Source organism: Taeniopygia guttata, chromosome 2 (genome assembly GCF_048771995.1).
Source record: "Taeniopygia guttata chromosome 2, bTaeGut7.mat, whole genome shotgun sequence".
Lineage (NCBI taxonomy): Eukaryota > Metazoa > Chordata > Aves > Passeriformes > Estrildidae > Taeniopygia > Taeniopygia guttata.
In genome coordinates this window covers 127096148-127114738 of record NC_133026.1, presented here as the reverse complement: position 1 = coordinate 127114738, position 18591 = coordinate 127096148, and the positions used below count along the sequence as shown (strand labels likewise).

Here is an 18591-nt window from a genome sequence, read left to right as displayed (position 1 = left end):
CCATAAGGAATTATGGAGCAGCTGAGGCAGGCAGCATGGCTCCTATACACTCAGCTACACATCACGATGCCTTAACTGAGGCTGAGACAAGAAGTGCATGAGACCTTCCTTCTGAAAAGATCAACAATATATGTCACTCAAATTTATTTATTTTAAAAGATCGCATGTGTGCAAGAAAACTCTTCCGTTGCTTTTTTTCTTAATTGAGATTAAATTTTGAAATAGAATTATGAATGGAAAGAGTTTTCACACTAAGGACCATGTAGAAATCTGCAGAACTGTGGAACTCAGCAAGGCATTCTCTGAACACTATTCCCTCCCAACAATAAAACAGCAGACTTAACAGCATACTAACCTATTTTATCAATTGTTTTCATTACTAGAACTTATGGCAGCCAGATGCTTACTTATCTTTCTGACATATGATGGATTCTTGTCTTCCTAATAATCATACAACAACAAACTTCTGACAATACACTGCTAATTTTTTTTTGTTTTGCAACAGCTTTTTAATATAGGCTAAAGTTTTAATCTATCTTTTCTAGATTCTAAATTTCCATCTTTTCTTGCAATGCTTCCCTTTTAACATGAGTTGAATATAGTCATTACAACATTAGGACAATAACACATCTACAGATCCTTTTCAGACATCAAAAGACTCAAATATTCTCTGTACATCTAGGGAAAACAAACTTTCAGCTTTCCTTTTTCTCTAAGACAATTTACATCTGCTCAGATTTGTATTTTTGAATAATGTAACTGAATATTTTTGATCAAAAAGGGTGCTTCAAATGTGTTGCTAACTTCTTAGTAGAACATTGCATACACTAGTGCAATCAGACTCTGCAGAGTTCATTTTGAGTGTGATTACCCAGAACCATCTTTTGTCCTTTCAGGAGATTTTCTCCTCTTCAAGGAAGAGATGCATCCTCCCTGCTTAAATCTTCTGACAGCCACAGGGGCTGCTTCCCTTCACCCAGCCACGCTGTGTGTTGCCACTGGGCCTATCTCACCCTTCTTGCAAACTTCAGGGGCCATCAAGTTCCCACTTCTGAACAACAAAATATTTGTGGTTCAATCTAATGAGTATTATTTCCAGCTGCCCTCTATAATTTTATTTCTTTGGGCTCAGAAACAGAGTATTAGGACAGAGTATCAACCTATTAGGAGCACAAAGCCACTCAATTTTTCAGCTGCTGAAGGGTAAACAAGTAACTCATAACTACCAGCAGAGCAACCAAGCAGCATCTTTCCCTATCTACCCAACTACTCTACAACAGGATAAGTGTCTGTAGTGGGAGAACCTCTAGCTTTAATACAATAGCAAGTAATGGGCTCAGGAGGATGTTTTTGTTTTTCTTTTCCTGAGAAATGCAACATTTGTGTTTTAGACAGGTGGGAAGTAATGTATGTTTTCTATGGTTTACGAGGCAGTTGAACATTTTTAATTTCCATTTACGTACATCATGTTGGCAGAGCCCTTTGTTAAACTATTAGCCTGAAGCAGATTTCTAAAGCAGAGTTAAAATAAAAAAGCTCTTACTAAATTACATTTACAAAGGAAGTGTCAGTGCAATATTAAATTATAATGGCAGGAGTAACTCCAATATATTCTTAATGAGGCTTTTTAAAGTACTTAAACTGACAAAAAGTAGTTGTAAAGACAAGCACAAAACCATCTTATTTTTGTTTAATCATAAATAACTTTCCTTCCATCAGCCTTTAAACATGAATAAATTTCAACATCCAGTTCCTTATTTTTGAAAATGACTTTAGCATACAGACACTTACCTGTTGCAACGTGACGTCCCATTCCAAATATGGCATAAATAATGACAGGGAAAAAAGATCCATATAAACCAAAAACTGGATGGACTGAAGACAGAAAAGCAAAGGCCAGCCCTATAGAAAATTGAAGAGAATTACTTCACTATATGAAGATAAAACTGTTCTGTTTGTGTTGTTGTTTTTTATTTTTATGAGGAAATGTCTACAATTTTATTAAGAGCAGGAAAAACTCACCTTCCTTTATTAAAACCTAGAGTGCAAATGAGCTACTGTACAATATGAATCAGAAATAACTGTAGAAGGTTTTCCATTTCATCATCAAAATCTGCATATCCTACAATGTTTCCAACTTGTCTCCATTAGTGGTTCCAAGCCTCTTTTAATAGCCATGCCTCACAGGAGGAGGCAGCATTGTTTCACCCTCACAAACGTGGGTTTGAGACTGCCAGGTCTCCAGGCGGTGGGATGGTTATTTTTTACAAATATTTCAAAACCTGTAATTTTGGTTTGGATGGAGCCCCTTCAGTCTAATTTCTTAAATAAAAAATATATTCCAGAGTTCATCCTCTTTAGGTGCCTAGGGCTCATAAGCCTTTAGACATTAACATTTCTTTCATCATGTAAAGCTGTCAGTTCACAAACAGAAAGTATTTGACTTTCATGTTGAGATGAAGAATGAATAGAATTGGTTCAGGTTTAACTTTATAGACTCACTAATTACCTTCATTGCTTAGCATCCATCCTTTTCTCAGAAGTCTTGGACAAGAACTCATCTTTCAACAGAAACATTCCTGCAAAGCATCAGATTTGGTTGCTTTTCAATTTGAGATAATAAGATAGCAAGTCAGACTACATTGGCTTCTTGCAAGTCATCAGGAGGAGACTCCCCAGACTTGCTTCAGATCAGCAGGATCTGCGGCCATTTCACAGCTCTCACTTCTGGAAACTAAGAGCAGGAGAACTTGGCTTGCACAATTGCTCCATAAATTTTGGCGAATACCTCATCATGCAGTCTGGAAGAAAGGACTGGCCTGTGCAACACACAAGATGCCTTTCCGAAGTCCACCTTCGGGAGAATGACCACATGTGGTCTGTAACAGAGGAAATTCAGATCTGTGGAATGGAGTTGCCTTCTGTGTACATGTGAAACCCGCAAAGAAAACTAAACCTGTAGGATTCATTGTTCTCACCCAGCATCCTAAAGAATGCTCCATAAATTGTTCTTTACTTGAAATGTCAGTGTTATGGGGCTTTGATAATATGGAGAGTGCCAAAGAGTGTCTTTGCTTATGGGTTTTCAGAGGCAATTCTGAACATTTTTATTCAAAATCTTCTTACATTTTCATTTGAGTCTGTAACAAAGTGAACATGGTGAGGGGGAGGCAAGAAAATATAAAAAGGTCAGAAGTGTCAAGTTCTCAGTGAAGCAGTTCATCTGTTAGAAAAACTTCACAGTGAAGATTTTGCCAAGGTGAATCCTACATGGATCATTTTCATCATCATTGTGCTCAGCAAAGTAGCACTTTGAGTGCATCTACTGATAGTCACTTCTGCATTTTTCTCTTAGCACAGCATTATCACAAACCAGAAAGCTCTTTGAAATTGTAGTGCAGTGTCCATGTTCACGTGATCAATAGAGGTAAAAGAAGATTCTGATCCAAGAGCAACACAGAAGGGTGTGCCTGAAGAGAATAAAAACAGCACAGGAGAGAACTACATGACTCTACCCAGATAAAATTGAGCATGGAGGAGGGTGGGGAAATAGAGAAGAGGAGAAACAAGTTTTTAAAGTTTGTTTAACATTGGAAAGCTTTTCCATTATAACAATTTTATGAACAAAACCAGAAAGAAACAAAAAATTTGGAATTAATTTACTAGTTGAATACTACTCACAACATAGTATTGCAACTTGCAACAAAGCATTATCCTGGCTAATTTATTTTACTCTCCAAAAAGTGAAGGAATCAGAAAAATCAGTATAATTTCAGTCTCATTTAAATTATAACAACATAAGTGAAATGAAGTGACCTGTCTGTGACAAGCATAAGGGGAATACACAAGCCTCAGTACTGAATGCTGAGCCAGATGTGTACTTTAGAAGGCTTTTGGGAAGAGCCAGTTAATCCTAGTTATGGTTATAAATCCAGATGATCTGCTGCTGATAAATATCTCTTGTTTACAGGCAGACAATCTGAACAGAATTTCAGTCCCTGTTTTTCTCCATTTCTAGATTCATGCCTAGATCTTTCACATTCTTTTGTACTAAGTTTCTGGAAGCAATGTGTAATTTTTTTCATGGTGAGGTCATGGCAATCAGACCAGAGCTAAAATTACCAGCCTTTGACTTGAGTCATGGCCCTGTTTGTTAGGTTTTTACTCCCATTTTACTACATATGTGTAGCACTTACTGAAGTGTGCAAGAACAGAGAGGCATTACAAAATAGAATCAGTAAACACTTTGATTTTCTTATTAGGCATAAAATGCTCTAAAGGTTCAAATACTTTTCAAGATGTAATCAGAAGTATATTTAAGTTTATTTCATTAATTTTCGTACTAAACTTCACTACAATGCATTCTGTTTGCTCAAGAACTTTCCTGTCAGAAGACAGGAAACATTATTTTCTATTTTTTTATTATTCCAAAGAGTAATACTTAAAGAAAATAGATCATAAAGTAAGGATCTCCCATAATCTTCACTGGTAATATGGAGAAGCCCCCATGGCAGTGACATTAAGGTTTTCATATAAGAATATAAATTCCATGAAAAGAAATGCAAACAAATACTGAACAGTAAGTTTGGATACAGTACATTAATATTGTTTGTTTTAACTACCTCCTTATCATAAGATAACATTGTGTGACACACTTTCACTGAAAACCATGACCTGGGACTAGCACCAGGTGCTTAACAGTCCTCTGGCACATCACACTGAAAAGAAGAGATGTTTAACACTCAGTGTCAATGCAAGTAACTGCAAAATAACAAACTTGATAAAAAGAGAAACAAGGCCATCTCCTACTGCAGGAGAAAGGTCTCAGTTTAAGTTGGAAGTTTCTGCTAATTGGATTAGTGCCAAAACTGTAGCAATAAAAAAATATTTTCTGTAGGAAGAGCTATGAATCGCCAGAGTATAGTCAACTAGGTAACAATTTTCTGCATCTGAAAATATGCTCATGATACATACATCTGTTCTGAGGAAAACTCTGCCATGTCTTTTGGAAATACTAGGTGTAAACCAGAAATTAAATTAAGAAGCAGGAAAAGTATTAAGCCTATAATTAATTTGAGGTGTACCAACCCTAGTATAATTTAATACTTACTGTAAAAAACGATATATATTTTAAAAGTTTTTCTGAGAGAGTGTATATTCAAATAACTTTCTGCAATTGTAACCTTTTACTCTTAAGTGTGACTATACTAAGATGGTCAGACCCCAGGTTTATAGAACCCTAAATGACACAAATTCATCTTATCCCACTCAAAAATGCTATCTGCAGTTGTGGACACTCTCTCAGGCTTAAGAAAAATATAATTTCTCCATTTGTTCACAAAGCTCTATTATGTAGTAAAAAAGGTATCTTCTGACGATGCCCTAAAATGTAGAACTGACACACGTTTAATCAGACTCCTATCAATACTTCCTGGAGAACTAACAAATCAGACAACCAATGACTCATATCCCTGGATTTAATTTCTAAGTCCAGGATAGCTAGCTTCCATTTAAGAAACAAACATGCATTTTTTTCCAGGCAGGAAAAAAAATAATATTATATTTCATAACAGTTTTCATACACAAACCTCCTAGTTCTGGAGGGTTTTTGACAATGGGTTTGTAAAAGCTCTTAACACAAAATGATCTTTTGAAAATAATATCATTAACCTCCAAAACCTGGGAAGCTCAGTATCAGTTCTCTCAATGCATGTTTGCTGGGGCTGCAGAAGTGAATTGTACCTTCCGTCTCACTTATTTAGTGACAAAGTACCAAGAGCTTAAAATCATTCTTTGGGTTTTTCTGTCATTCAAAGCCTGAGGCATATGAAGAATGTAAAGACAAAATGGGAGGACAGAGCCTCAAAAATGAACCATAAATCTTTCAGAGGCCACAAAATGTTGATTTGGCAACCCCCGTCTTTTTTGAAGGATCCTTCAGTGCAGCTCCTTCCCATGCAGCTGTTTCCTTCAGCCTGGTGAGTTAAGCACCCCAGTTCTGTTAGCAATAGTACCTGAATTCACAGTATTTCACAGATTCTGAAATGCAGCTCTCCCAATGTACCATCTGACAAGCACATCAAAGGTAGATTTGAGAAAACACAGTTCTGTTCTGCCACTTTACAGATCTCCAGATACTGACATTTTTATCTTAATGTTCAAATGGAAAATATGCAAGCATTATGGTGGAAGAAACAAGTGGATGGCTTGACCCACTTATGATTTCACTGTTCAAGGCTTGACCCTTCTGTACATAATAGAGTTTAGATACATACAAAACAGATCATTAAAAAAATTCCAGTGTTTTCTTTTCTTTTAATAGAGCTCCTCAAAAAAAAAGCTATCAGTCTTGACGGACAATCTGAGATGAAACATTAAGACCCCTTTAGGATTAATGTAAAACAGTATCTGAACACCACAAAGATTGTATAAACTGTTTCACAGTGAGTTCTATAAGCTATTACCCACTAGTCAGCCTGAAGACTGAAGAAAATACCTGATAATACCTGAAGAATTCAGCCACATCCAGAAACATAGGATTTTGAAAGTGGATTATAGGTAAAAATCTCTGCATTTCAGTAAGAATAAACAGAGAATGAAGCTTTCAGAAGCTTCTGGCAAGCAGGTAACTATGAGGTCGTCCTCTGAGAAGCATCAATGCTGTGGAGAAGCAAAAGCCTGTCACGAGTGATTACAGGCCTTAATCCAGGTGAGCTGGACTTGCTGAAGTCCATGAAAAGGGCAGCCATTCTGGCAAATTGGTGGCCAAGGATCTGAACACTAACCGATTTCTGCTCTGGAAGATTATGTGTGGTGTCATTTCTTCCTTCAAGGATGGATCAATGTTTCCTGGGTCGCTCAGTCTCTGTCCATGGTGCTCAGGCACCCCCAAGCACAGGGATCCACACAGCTCATCTGGACATGCAGTGATGAACACCAGAGTGCACCTGGACAGGAGGCCCCAGGGGAGCCAGAGGTCATCCAGAAGCTGAATTCACATTTCTAGCAGTCTGTTAGACAGGTCTGCATTAGTACATGTGAAACTTGGAAGAACTTTTATAGACATTAGAAAGAAAATATTGCATGCACAGCAGCCTAAGTGCCTTGCTGCCCCGCTGGAGAGTTGTAAAGTGTGAAACATTGTCCCACTTTTTCCCACTAACATGTTAAATTTCATGTTCTGCTTACATCATTATTCTTTGCATGAGAGAACAATAACAGAGTTCAACTGGACACTCTTCCAGAAATCATGGATTCTCCAATGCATTCTGTAGGAGGTTTTCCTGGCTCTGTTTCCAAATGTGCCTATTCTATTTCATCTACACATGTTATTTGTAAGCCAGATGTATATTTACAAGGCAGCTTTACCCCTTAATAAAATTATTAACTCAAGTTAGTCAGTGTAGAGTATATTTATGTCTACATTTATGATCCGAGCCTGAAATAAACCCCCAGCAACTATCATGCTTGAGAAGACACAGCTGGGGTTCCTCCATGAAAAGCTAAGGAAAAAAAATTATATAAGTTTTTGGCATCATGCCTTCCAAAACACTGGGCACCAGTTCTGGAATGCAGGAAGGCAGTATAGTTAATTTTTTTTAATGTCAGGGTCTCCAGCCAGTGTTAAGGAATTAGTTGTTCAGCAATAAATCCAGCTCCAGATTAAATTAAGTTTAATTAAAACATACAAACCACACCAAGACTCAGTGAGTTATTACTGGGCTTGAAGAATGAAAAAGAAAAGAAGTTGGCAGAAATAACAATACTGATTTCATCAGATGCCATCTACATATTTAACTTTTAGAGGAAATATGTCTCAAGGGCCCTCCACCCTCCAAAAAAACAGCCCACCAAAATCCACTTGAGCCAAAGCATTTCTTGTTCATGATAGGTCACAGGAAAGGCAACAAATGTATAATACTATATATAAATTCTACATTAAGCATATCCCTGTACTAGCTGCCTACAAAAAAATATTTTTTTTTTAAACTGCAAACACTGACTTCATTGCAATCTGTTAAGTTTGAAAGTCCAAATCTTATACCCTCATGTTTCCAGTGGGCAGCTATTGAGTACATGCAATATTTATTTCAAAATAAACAGAGAAATGTTTATGATTCCACAAACTTAGCAAGCAAAGACTGAATCAGTGATAGAGTGACAGTGTTTTCATTTTGAAACTCCTACACATTTGTCTTAACTTTTTCACATATATACAGAAGTTCCAAACTTCACTCTTTTTTTTTTTTTTTTTTTTTGAGCAGCAACTCAAAAGAGAGCATAAAATTGAAAGGGAGCATAAAATTATGAAGACCTTCCCCTGTGGTCTGCTTCCCCTTATGACAGCCAAACAACAGTTTGTAATTTAGCACATCCATGAATGGAATTATATGATAAGGAGATCCATTTCTGAACCCAATAATTAAATACAATATTTTTAGAACTACTTCCAATTTTTAATCTAAACAGATTCATGTTTTTCTTTTCTCTATGTGCTGTTATTTTATTTTCATTTCTCTATGTGCTGCAACTGTCTTTTAATTTGAATGTCTTTCCTGATAAAGAAAAAAATCTTGTCATCAACCCTTTTGTCTGAGCTATTTTTCTCCCAAATATAATTTCTGTTTTTCTGCTCTTTCTCCTAGCCTTTTCTTCTACTGAGATCGTCTTCTACATTCCTTCTTACATTAGGAATTTACACCCAGAAAGAGTAAAACAACTTCAGCAGTTATGCAGAACACTTGATTTTCACAGCATTTCATGACCAAACTGCTTCAGACTCATTTGTGTCCCTTACCTGTATAGAGAACATAAATAAGTTACATACACTAAAATATATATTCAAGCAGACTATCTTGGGTAATAATTCCTCTGGCAATGAACTCATCTGCATGACAGAGGGTCTCTTTTATAAACTTTTCAGACAAATTTGGCTTTATTTCTGTTGCGTTCAGGGAAGCTTACTGATGGGTCACGGTACTAGCTACATGGCTTCTACATGCCAGTCTCTGTTAGCAGTGTGCACAATTCTGTCTAGGAAAAGACAAACAGCAAAACAAGCAAAAAAACAAACCCCAAACCCCACATTCTAAATAGCAAAATACTGGGGCATGACTACCAACAAATATACACTGCAAAATTTAAATCCTGAGGCAAAAAGCTGTTGGTTTGAAAAGACAAGACAATGAAGAAGGATAGCAAAGTGGATTAATAGTAGATGGATCAAGAGTTTGGTAATGAATAGTGTCAGGAAAGATCACCTATGAAAGGCCTTGAAAGTAAAGATGAATAATTTGCTTGGTGCAAAGAAGTTACCACTGTGAAAATAAGCTAAGCAGATGCATTCTGAAGAGATATGGTGGGACTATAGCACATGTTCAGAAGGCTACAGAAAAAACATGATGACAGTTTAATGAGATTTAGCTACATGAAAAGACTGCATCATAATGTATCTTACTTTTATCATGTAAGGAAACCAAGAAAAATTCAGACCCAGGCTGATCAAAGTATTCTTCTTATATGAGTATGGGGTGACCATGTCACACAAAAAACCGACAAATAATTCTATTGTGACAGGTCAATGGATGAATTACAGAAAAGAAAACAGTAAGTCCTGCCTTTAACCATGAACTGTTAAACATTAACTGTTTATTACCCACAATGTCATGGATACAATGGTTAAGACACCTAAATTTTGATGTCTGCCTCATCAGTGTCTATACCTGAGCCCATCCCCTGTTACACTCAGAGGAAATCTTATTAATATAATTAATCAGCCTTAACAAAGCAGATGGTTAGATTTAGTCAGATGAATCATGCCTGTGGTGGGTTGATTCGAGCCAGCAGTTAAGTACCCAGCCAGCCACTCACTCCTCCTCAAAGGATGCAGGAGAGAATCAGAGAAGCACAAGTGAGAAAACTTGTCAGTCAAGGTAGACAACTTAATAAGTGAATGAAAGAAAAGAAGTGATGTAAATGCAGTCATTCACCACCTCTCAAAAGCATAGAATCACAGAATAAACTAAGTTGGAAGGGATCTATAAAGATCATCAAGTCCATCTACTGGCCCTGCCCAGAACACCCCAAGACTCACACCATGTGCCTGAGTGCAAGTGCTTCTTGACCTCTGTCAGGCTTGGAGCTTTGACTACTTCTCTGGGGAGCTGTTTCAGTTCCCAAACACTCTCTGGTTGAAAAACATTTTCCTGATATCCAACCTAAACCTTTCCTTGTAACGACGTGTATTTGTATTCCACGGACAGATTCAAGCGAGATCTCTTTGGTGCTCTTGGGGGAAGAGGTTTATTCAGGATACATTTGTGACCCTGCTTCGAGCTGCTATACACAGCACGTGGCTGGGCCTCGGGTGATGGGGGAGGGGAGAGACAGAGAGGAGAGCAGGGACTCCCGGAGGACTCTCCAGGAGGGGAAGGGAAGACCCAAGAGGGCGTCCAGCCCCCTGGAGACCCCTTATCAAGGGGGGCTCCAGGGTGGGCTGGAACAGGACCTGGGCCAATGGGGTCACAGGCACCTGATGGTTCAGGGGAGGGTTACAGATGTGGGGTGAACCATACATTCTGGGGGGTGACATGGGAGAATCCATTCGGCTTTTGGACTCCGCTGAAGGTGAGGGTGATTGTCCAGCCAGTAGGGGGCGTTATATTCGTCCTGGCTGTACCATTGTGGTTCTTAATCATATTTATCTACCCTCCCCAACATCTCCCCCTTTTTCACTGAACCATTTGAAATATTAAATATTGATTTAACAACTATTTTCTGCACACTTGGAGGTGTACAGGGTATTGTTACTAGAACTATACTTATTGCTACTGAAACAGTCAAGCTTATTTTACAGAGTTCCTTTAGCCAAGGTGCAAGGCTGAAACTATTAAGTCAACTGTGTAGCTGAGATGGCTTTATTGTTATTAAATCACTGATTATAGTAGGGGAGGCATTGTCAGAATTTTTTTGGAAAAGGTCTTATAATTAAACGGGTTGAAAAAGGTTTGTTAGGGTTTGTGTTAGATATATAGGTGGTCTTAGAGCTTGCAGGCTTGGCTAAAGCTACTCGGCATTTGTCCTTGGTTGAATTATAAGTAAAACTTCAATATAAAAACTGAAACAGAAGAACAAAAACAATATGCACGCATTAAACGATAGAAAGTCCATTTTTCTCTTGATGACGCAGCGTGGTTCAGGTCTGGGTGCTGGCTTCTTGGCTTGTGCTTGTAGAGGAACTGTCTGGTGTGGGGGTGTCAGCATATTTCGGTGCATGGTAAGGCTTTACATTCTGTCTTGGGACCAACTTGAGTCGTCCACCTGTGGAAACACAAGAAAAACCTTTCCCCCACGTTAGACTGTGTGGACTTTGTATATGTCCTGAATCTAAGATTTTGAGTAAAGCTGGAGGGTGCCCTTTTATTTTTACTTTTTTTGTGTTCAGGAAATGTCTATAAATTTGGAGACGAGGCTCTCCTGCAGAGCTACTTAGAAAATTGTGAGCATATAGAGCCTTATTCAATCTCTTTTGAGGTGTAGCCTGATCTACTCCCCCTTCCTTTAGAAGTAAGCTTCGTTTTAGGGTTTGGCGTGTTTTTAACAGTGGTGTAAAATAGGGAAAGGAGATACCACTGTCCTTGAGTACTGGTAGGACTTCTTTAACCTCCTGAGAGGGGACAGCTGTTCGCTGGCTGTGTAGCACTTGCAAGGCTTGGGGGTGCAGACTGTTGTCTTTGCAGCTATTATATTTGATTTCAGGGCAGTTTTTCAGTTGAAGATTGCTGGCACTTTGTTGAGAATTTGGTGAGACTGGGATAGAAAGGTTAGAGTTTGCAGGGGTAACATAGTTCTCTGTCTGTTCTTTGTTTGTAGAAGTTGCAGTTACATTGTTGCGTTCACCTTGCTGAGGCATAGTGTCTTCGTTAGGGTGTGGTGAGGAGCTGTTAGTGTGGGAGGCAGGGGCTGCTGCCAGCTGAGGCAGAGGAGCAGGGGGGGTGGAGGTCGCGGGCAGCAGCACCTGTGGGGAACTGGGATTTGTGGAAGGATATGCTGTCGCTATGGCATTGGTTGCTGTGGCAGTCTGAAGAGTCGGCGAAGGGAGAGATGTGGAGGGATATGATGATGGGTTTGGGAAACCCGGAAGTGGTGCCGGCGTTGGGGGGTTCCGGGGCTCTGTAGCGAGAGGCGGGGGCTGCGGCACCGCAGGGGGATGGGGGGGTGGGGACGCCGGGTTTGCGTCTGCCGGGGGGTCCGGCCGCGAGTGCAGGAGGCGGGCGGGCAGCAGGGGTGCTGCGCCGGGAGCCGGGGCGTCCCTGGGAAGGACGGGCGGTGCCGCGGCTGCAGGGGCGGGGTCCGGGGCGCTCGAGGGAGAGGAGGTGGAGGCAGGGGCGGGGTCAGGCCCGCGCGAGAGGGGGGAGGCGGCCCCGGGGGCGGGGTCCGGACTGCGGGGGAGGGGGGCGGCGGCCGCGGCCCCGGGGGCGGGGTCCGGACTGCGGGGGAGGGGGCCGGCGGCCGCGGGGGCGGGGGCGGGGTCCGGACTGCGGGGGAGGGGGGCGGCAGCCCCGGGGGCGGGGTCAGGGCTGCGCGGGGGGGAGGCGGCGGCCCCGGGAGTGGGAACCGCCCAGCCCAGGGCCGGCGCATGGCCGGCGCGTTCGCCGGACCAGGGGACTTCCGGGTGGGTCGGGAGGGTGGCCGCGGAGGCGAGCGTATGCAGCTTTTGCAAAATCGCAGCTGACGCTTGAAATTGTGTTTGTAAAATAGCCATTGACTGGGTTTGTGCCTGCAAAATGGCTGTTGTTTGATTTTGTAAAAGTTCGGCTATAGTAGCCACCATAGCCGGGACAGGCAATGCTGGGGGGCCGGGCGGGAGGGAGGCGGGGCCCGCGGAGTGGTTAGGGGGGGAGGAGGTGGCCGCAAGGGCGGGTTCTGGGTTGCGGGGGAGGGGGGCCGCGGCTGCGGCAGGGAGCGCCGCTCGCTCAGAAACCGGCGAGTCGCTAGCCGCCTCGCCGGCATTCTCGCCGCAGCGCGGGGTGGGGGTGCAGTCCGGCGGGGATTGTTGAGCCACGGCGGGGAGCGGTTTGGCTGCTATCTGCGGCTTTTGAGAAGCGCAGATTCCTGCCAACACTCTATAAGCAGGGAGCAATTCGCAAGCATAGGGGTCCCGCCGTGAAATGTCGTTAAACAGTGTATGTCCCACGGACTCCCAAAAGTCTCCACAAAACACAGCAGAGCGCTCGGCATATGGGAAATTAAGTAGGATCCATTCTAGGAGTTTTCGTAGCTTTTTTTTAGGCAAATTACTATTATGGCTACGTAATAAGTGGTTAAGTTGCTTATAGAGATCTCTATCAGCTGCAGAGTGGGACTGTCCCATTTTTAAACCAGTGTGGCTCACCTCGATGTCGCAGGAGCGGGATCCTCTGTCAGGTTCCGACGTTTACTGCAGTCGGTGCTGAGGTCACCGCGGGGTTTTTTCCAGAGCTTCAGCGCGGGCAGTGCTCAGCAGTGCTCGCCTGTGCTTTGTGTACGTGGCCACGTGGTGCGGCAAGTCTCGTCACAAAGCCTTGGGTCGCCGCGGAATCGCGGCGATCTCTTGTGCTCGGAGAATAATGGCCAGAAGTCGTATAAGGGCTCTAATAGCTCGCTACTATGTAACGAGTCGCTGAGCTGTACGACGGCTTCGGGACTTTTTAAAGAGCTCCGGTTCGTTACTGCCTAGCAGCAGAATGCCGTGCTCGCGATTACGATGGCGAGGAAATACCTGGTTATTTAGTTAGTGTCCATGGAAAGGTGTCCTACAGGTAGAAAAGCTGGAAAGCATCCAGACGGGTGGAGTTGCAGGTCACCGTGGGTTCGTATTCGACGATGGGCGCCAGTCTGTAACGACGTTGATTTGTATTCCACAGACAGATTCAAGCGAGATCTCTGTTGTTGCTCTTGGGGGAAGAGGTTTATTCAGGATACATTGAGGCTCTGCCTCGAGCTGCCAGACACAGCACGTGGCTGGGCCTCGGGTGATGGGGGAGGGGAGAGACAGAGAGGAGAGCAGGGACTCCCGGAGGACTCTCCAGGAGGGGAAGGAAGATCCAAGAGGGCGTCCAGCCCCCTGGAGACCCCTTATCAAGGGGGGCTCCAGGGTGGGCTGGAACAGGACCTGGGCCAATGGGGTCACAGGCACCTGATGGTTCAGGGGAGGGTTACAGATGTGGGGTGAACCATACATTCTGGGGGGTGACATGGGAGAATCCATTCGGCTTTTGGACTCCGCTGAAGGTGAGGGTGATTGTCCAGCCAGTAGGGGGCGTTATATTCGTCCTGGCTGTACCATTGTGGTTCTTAATCATATTTATCTACCCTCCCCAACATTTCCTGACTGTTTTGTCAGGTCCTGTCACTGGTCACCAGAGAGAAGAGATCAGCACCTACCTTTCCACCTCCTCTCACAAGCATATTGAGGTTTCCCCTCAGCCTCTTCTTCTCCAGTCTGAACAAACTAAGTGACCTCAGCTACTCCTCCTTTAGGTTCCCCTCAAGGCCCTTCATCATCCTCGTTACCCTCCTTCGGATGCTCTCTAATAACTTAATGTTCATTAACTCTTATCAACTAAGTCTTCATTGACCAGTGAAGAACACAAAAGCTTGTTGAGAACTACATACCTGCACAGCAGACCCTTTGTTTTATTAGTATGATTTCAATTTGGAAAGGAAAAAGAAGATTATGCACTCAAGAGACACCTACATGGATCCAGCAATGTAATTTGTTTGCCAAGATGAGTGATACAGAATTAAATGGAAAGAAGACTCTTCATAGAATGACTGTTGATGAGGTATTAATAAGTTTTAAAGGTAAAGGGAAGAGAGCAATGAATGCTAATCCAACAAGAAAATTAGGGGTTTATTTTGTTAATTTAGAGACACATTGCTCTGGTCTATCAATAAGTTTTGAGACTTTTTTCAGATAAATTATGTAGTGATTACCAAAACATAAAAGATCAAATTTCTTAACTTTCTATTACAATATATAGCAAACTTCAAGACTGCATCATGATGTTCATTTTAGATTCAAAGATTATTTTTTCAACCTTAGGTATCAAAGTAAGAATAAGGATTCTATGTCAGCATTATTAAATTACACTTGGAACTAATATTAAATAGCTGGAACTGATGAAGCCTGATTTCCTTTACTGTTTTTGACTTGTGGCTGGCTGACTTCGCAGACTGAGACTGTGCAAGTCCAGCTGGACCTTTGCACCAATTGGTGTATTTGAAAGGGCTTTTTTTTTTTTTGTAGAACTTGTGCTTTATAACAAATGGAACTTCTTTTCATACATAATTCTTCCTGAGAAAATATTAGGATAGTTCTGGTAACTGGAATGATTACAACACTAGAGAAAGAGCTTATATTTGCGTGCAAATTAAAGCACTACAAACATGATGAAATGCTTTTCTAATTCTCTTCCTATTTCATCCCCTAAAATCATTCAAAAATCTTGAGAAGCAACAAGCAGAGAAAGAAGAAATAGATCAGGTGTTTCAAAGTATTTATTTTTAAATAGCATAAAATAAGGATAAAATTGTTTTTAGAGTACTTATAAATAACCCAGAAAATGCAAACCTGTATTTTCTGTCTTCACTGGGTCTTTATAGATTTATCTGTTATAGTAAACAACTTCTTGGTACAAGAGTCAAACATGAAAATCCTGGCTGAAACTACCAAGACTGCAGAAATGCTGTTTAACACAGCATTTTTGATGAATTTCAACATACTGTTATTAGGAGCATTTTAATTAAAATTGTTGTATACACACATACCATGAAATTAGATACTTTGCAGAGTTACAGTATTAAGGTTCTTAAAGTTAAATCATGCCAATGCAGATGTTCCTAATTACTTTAAAATCACAAATGCTTATACAAATCAGTTGTTTCAAGTTCCAGCATAATTCAATTAAAGGAATGTTTAACAACATGAATGATAGTTAAGCACACTTAATATGGAAGACTGCTAGGAAACAGTATATGTCATTCACATGAAGGAAGGAGTTAAAGTCCATCTGAGATAAGAAGCTGTGATTTGTCTGAGACAAATATAAGATATTGTCAAGAGAAGGTGACACTATCAAAGATACATCAAAAACTGACAGTATTTATTTCCTCATAGTAATCACTTTACTAAGCAAGACGACTGGAACTTAAAGTTTCTGCAGGTCATTGTGCAGGGTTTGGGAAGTTTTTCCTTTTTCTGCCTTTTTTTCTTTTTTTTTTTTTTTTTTTTTTTAATATGCTGTAAAATGGAATCTAGCTCCACCCTACTTTGTATTGCTGCTTGAAAAGAGGTGTGGTAGGTAATGCAATACAGCATTAAATCAGCATACTAGCTATGGATGCCACAGATCCTCTCCCTGGGTAATGTCCCTAGCAGGAACACTCTTTATGCACAGAAAATTGTGAACTTTTCCTGCTGTGTTTTGGAATTTTACAGGTTAATAGTATCATGCACATGTTTATTCCAGAATAGCATATTTTATAGTGCAATTATCATTGAGTTAGATTTTGTTTTCCATGTGAAATACAGAAAAAGATGGTCATTTAACTGATAAAACATTATATATAACCATATCCTGTATTAACAAAGTTACTGCTCTCTCACCTTCCATATTCAAGGTTTGAAAAATTGTCAAAGGTATGGGATAAATAGTAAAGTTCCACAGAAACTAACTACAATATCACAATGCAATTCTATCCACATTTGCACTATCTGTTAATGAGTTAAGACTATATATTTTTCCTTATACTTTTATTTGGATTCAATAAACATTAAATATGACCAGACAAACTTAAAATATTAATTTGAAATTAGTTAACTGTACCTTGAGTCACCTGTTGGATGGCTAGCATCATCCCAGAAACAGTATCAGGAACCAAATTTTCCTTCCAGTTGTAGACAGGCACCCATTTCAAGATAGGCAGCCTTCTCAGACACCAGGCTTTGATATCTTCAAAGCGAACAGCCTGGATCTTCCTCCAGACTGTACTTCTCTTCCTTTTTGCCCCTGTCATCATTCCTACCCCACAAAAACAGTGCTTCTGTCAGGGGAGTGCACAGCTGAGGAATCACCCTGATCTCTGTCAGTCTCCAGTTTTCTTCTGAGATTTTTTCAGTTCCAAACTACAAAGAAAAAAAATGAACAGAAGCACTTAAGATTTCTGCAGCTGTTCTGTAACTATACTCAATAAAAACACTTATTAAGTGCTTCAATCATATAAACAGCTACATTAAATGCAAGAGCCATCTACAACAAAGATCACATTTTCTGCTGTTTGCAAAAATTTGGTCTAGTCTCACGTTAGTTTGTGATTCTTTCCAGTAACTTCCCGCTTTATATCCCTGCAATGCCTGTGCTTTTGGCCTCATTCCAGTGGCAAAATGAGGTATTACTGGGTGTGTGTGTGTGATATAGGCTGGGCTATGCTAATCTGAGCAAGAAGTGCCCAGCAGAGCAGGCATCTCCCTGCCAAGCCCGGGAGAGCAGCCCTGTCCCTCCTGGGGGGAGCTTTTCCGGCCGCAGGCGGAACGCATTAAGACCTCAGTAAAGCTCATGCTAGAAGACTTGTCTTATTCCATCAGCATTTTGTCTTCTAAATGACACAAAAAGCTTATTTATGTAGCAAATGCAGAACATCAGGTAGCAATAAGTCCTACTAGAAACATACACAGAATCTCTCTGTAGGCTGAAACCTCAAACTTCAGAGTATCAAGCTCAATGTGCAGAGAGGGACTGCAAGGTATCGGCTTCACATGGGCAGTGCCAAAAATTCTTGTGACAAACATTCTTGTTCAAAGCTAGTCCTTTCTGCTCTTGGCTCTCCATTCAGCAAAGGCTCTCTCAGCACAGACAGTTCACCAAGTAACATTTGTTCTTGTCATAATGTCATGCACCTTGCGTACGATACAAAGTGCTCAGACACAAAGTGATAAGGGCATGGAAGAGCTTTAAATGTTCAGGCATTTAAATGCCTTGACTGATATGGAGCAAGGCCACAATAAGCTTTCCTCTAAGCTTCCTATATCTCTGGATGGCAAAGAAATTGAAGTTGAAATGCAAGATCCATTTTATGGGTGAAGTGTCTTCCCAATCATTGTTCTGCAGTAAGCAAAAAAAAAAAAAAAAAGCATTTTTTAAAATATTTCCTTTTTTAAATAGAAATTAATTTATATTTCATTGTTTAGATTAAGGCAAAAAAATCTGATGCATTTTCCATCCAATACAATTTTAGAAAAATGAGACTGCTTCCAAATGCAACAGGTAGACTGGCACAAAGATAAATGCATCAGTTCATTCTACTGAGTTACATTCTGTTGATGTCCACAACTGTGTCCCATAACATTGCAAAAATTAAAAAAAAAAGAAAGAAAGAATTTATTAGCTTGAGACAGACTCTTACTTTTAATTATTCCTGGCATACTTATTCTTTGCCCTGCCCACCCATTAACAACATAAACTTTTTAAAGAAAGGTAATCTAACTTCTATTCTCTAGAATAAACCTCTGAGCATAAATTCTTTTATATTTTCTTTTTGTGGTTTGTGTTT

The 18591-nt window shown here is 40.7% G+C and overlaps 1 protein-coding gene and 1 long non-coding RNA gene across 2 annotated transcripts in view; both read right to left on the bottom strand.

The window, feature by feature from the left end:
* The window catches only part of SLC26A7 (solute carrier family 26 member 7), a 72966-nt gene extending 54860 nt beyond the window's left edge, over positions 1 to 18106 (bottom strand). The window contains exons 1-2 of the mRNA XM_041713957.2: positions 16869 to 18106; positions 1792 to 1902 (exon numbers count right to left, since the gene is read on the bottom strand). Coding sequence (XP_041569891.2) covers positions 1792 to 1902; positions 16869 to 17061 — 304 coding nt within the window. The 5' untranslated portion in view covers positions 17062 to 18106. The remainder of the gene's footprint in view (positions 1 to 1791; positions 1903 to 16868) is intronic.
* Positions 10279 to 14353, bottom strand: LOC140682454 (uncharacterized). Its single transcript, XR_012054226.1, has 2 exons — positions 13394 to 14353; positions 10279 to 11319 (listed from the first exon to the last, which is right to left on the bottom strand). It is a non-coding gene; the product is annotated as an uncharacterized lncRNA (long non-coding RNA).
* Positions 18107 to 18591: the final 485 nt, after the last annotated feature.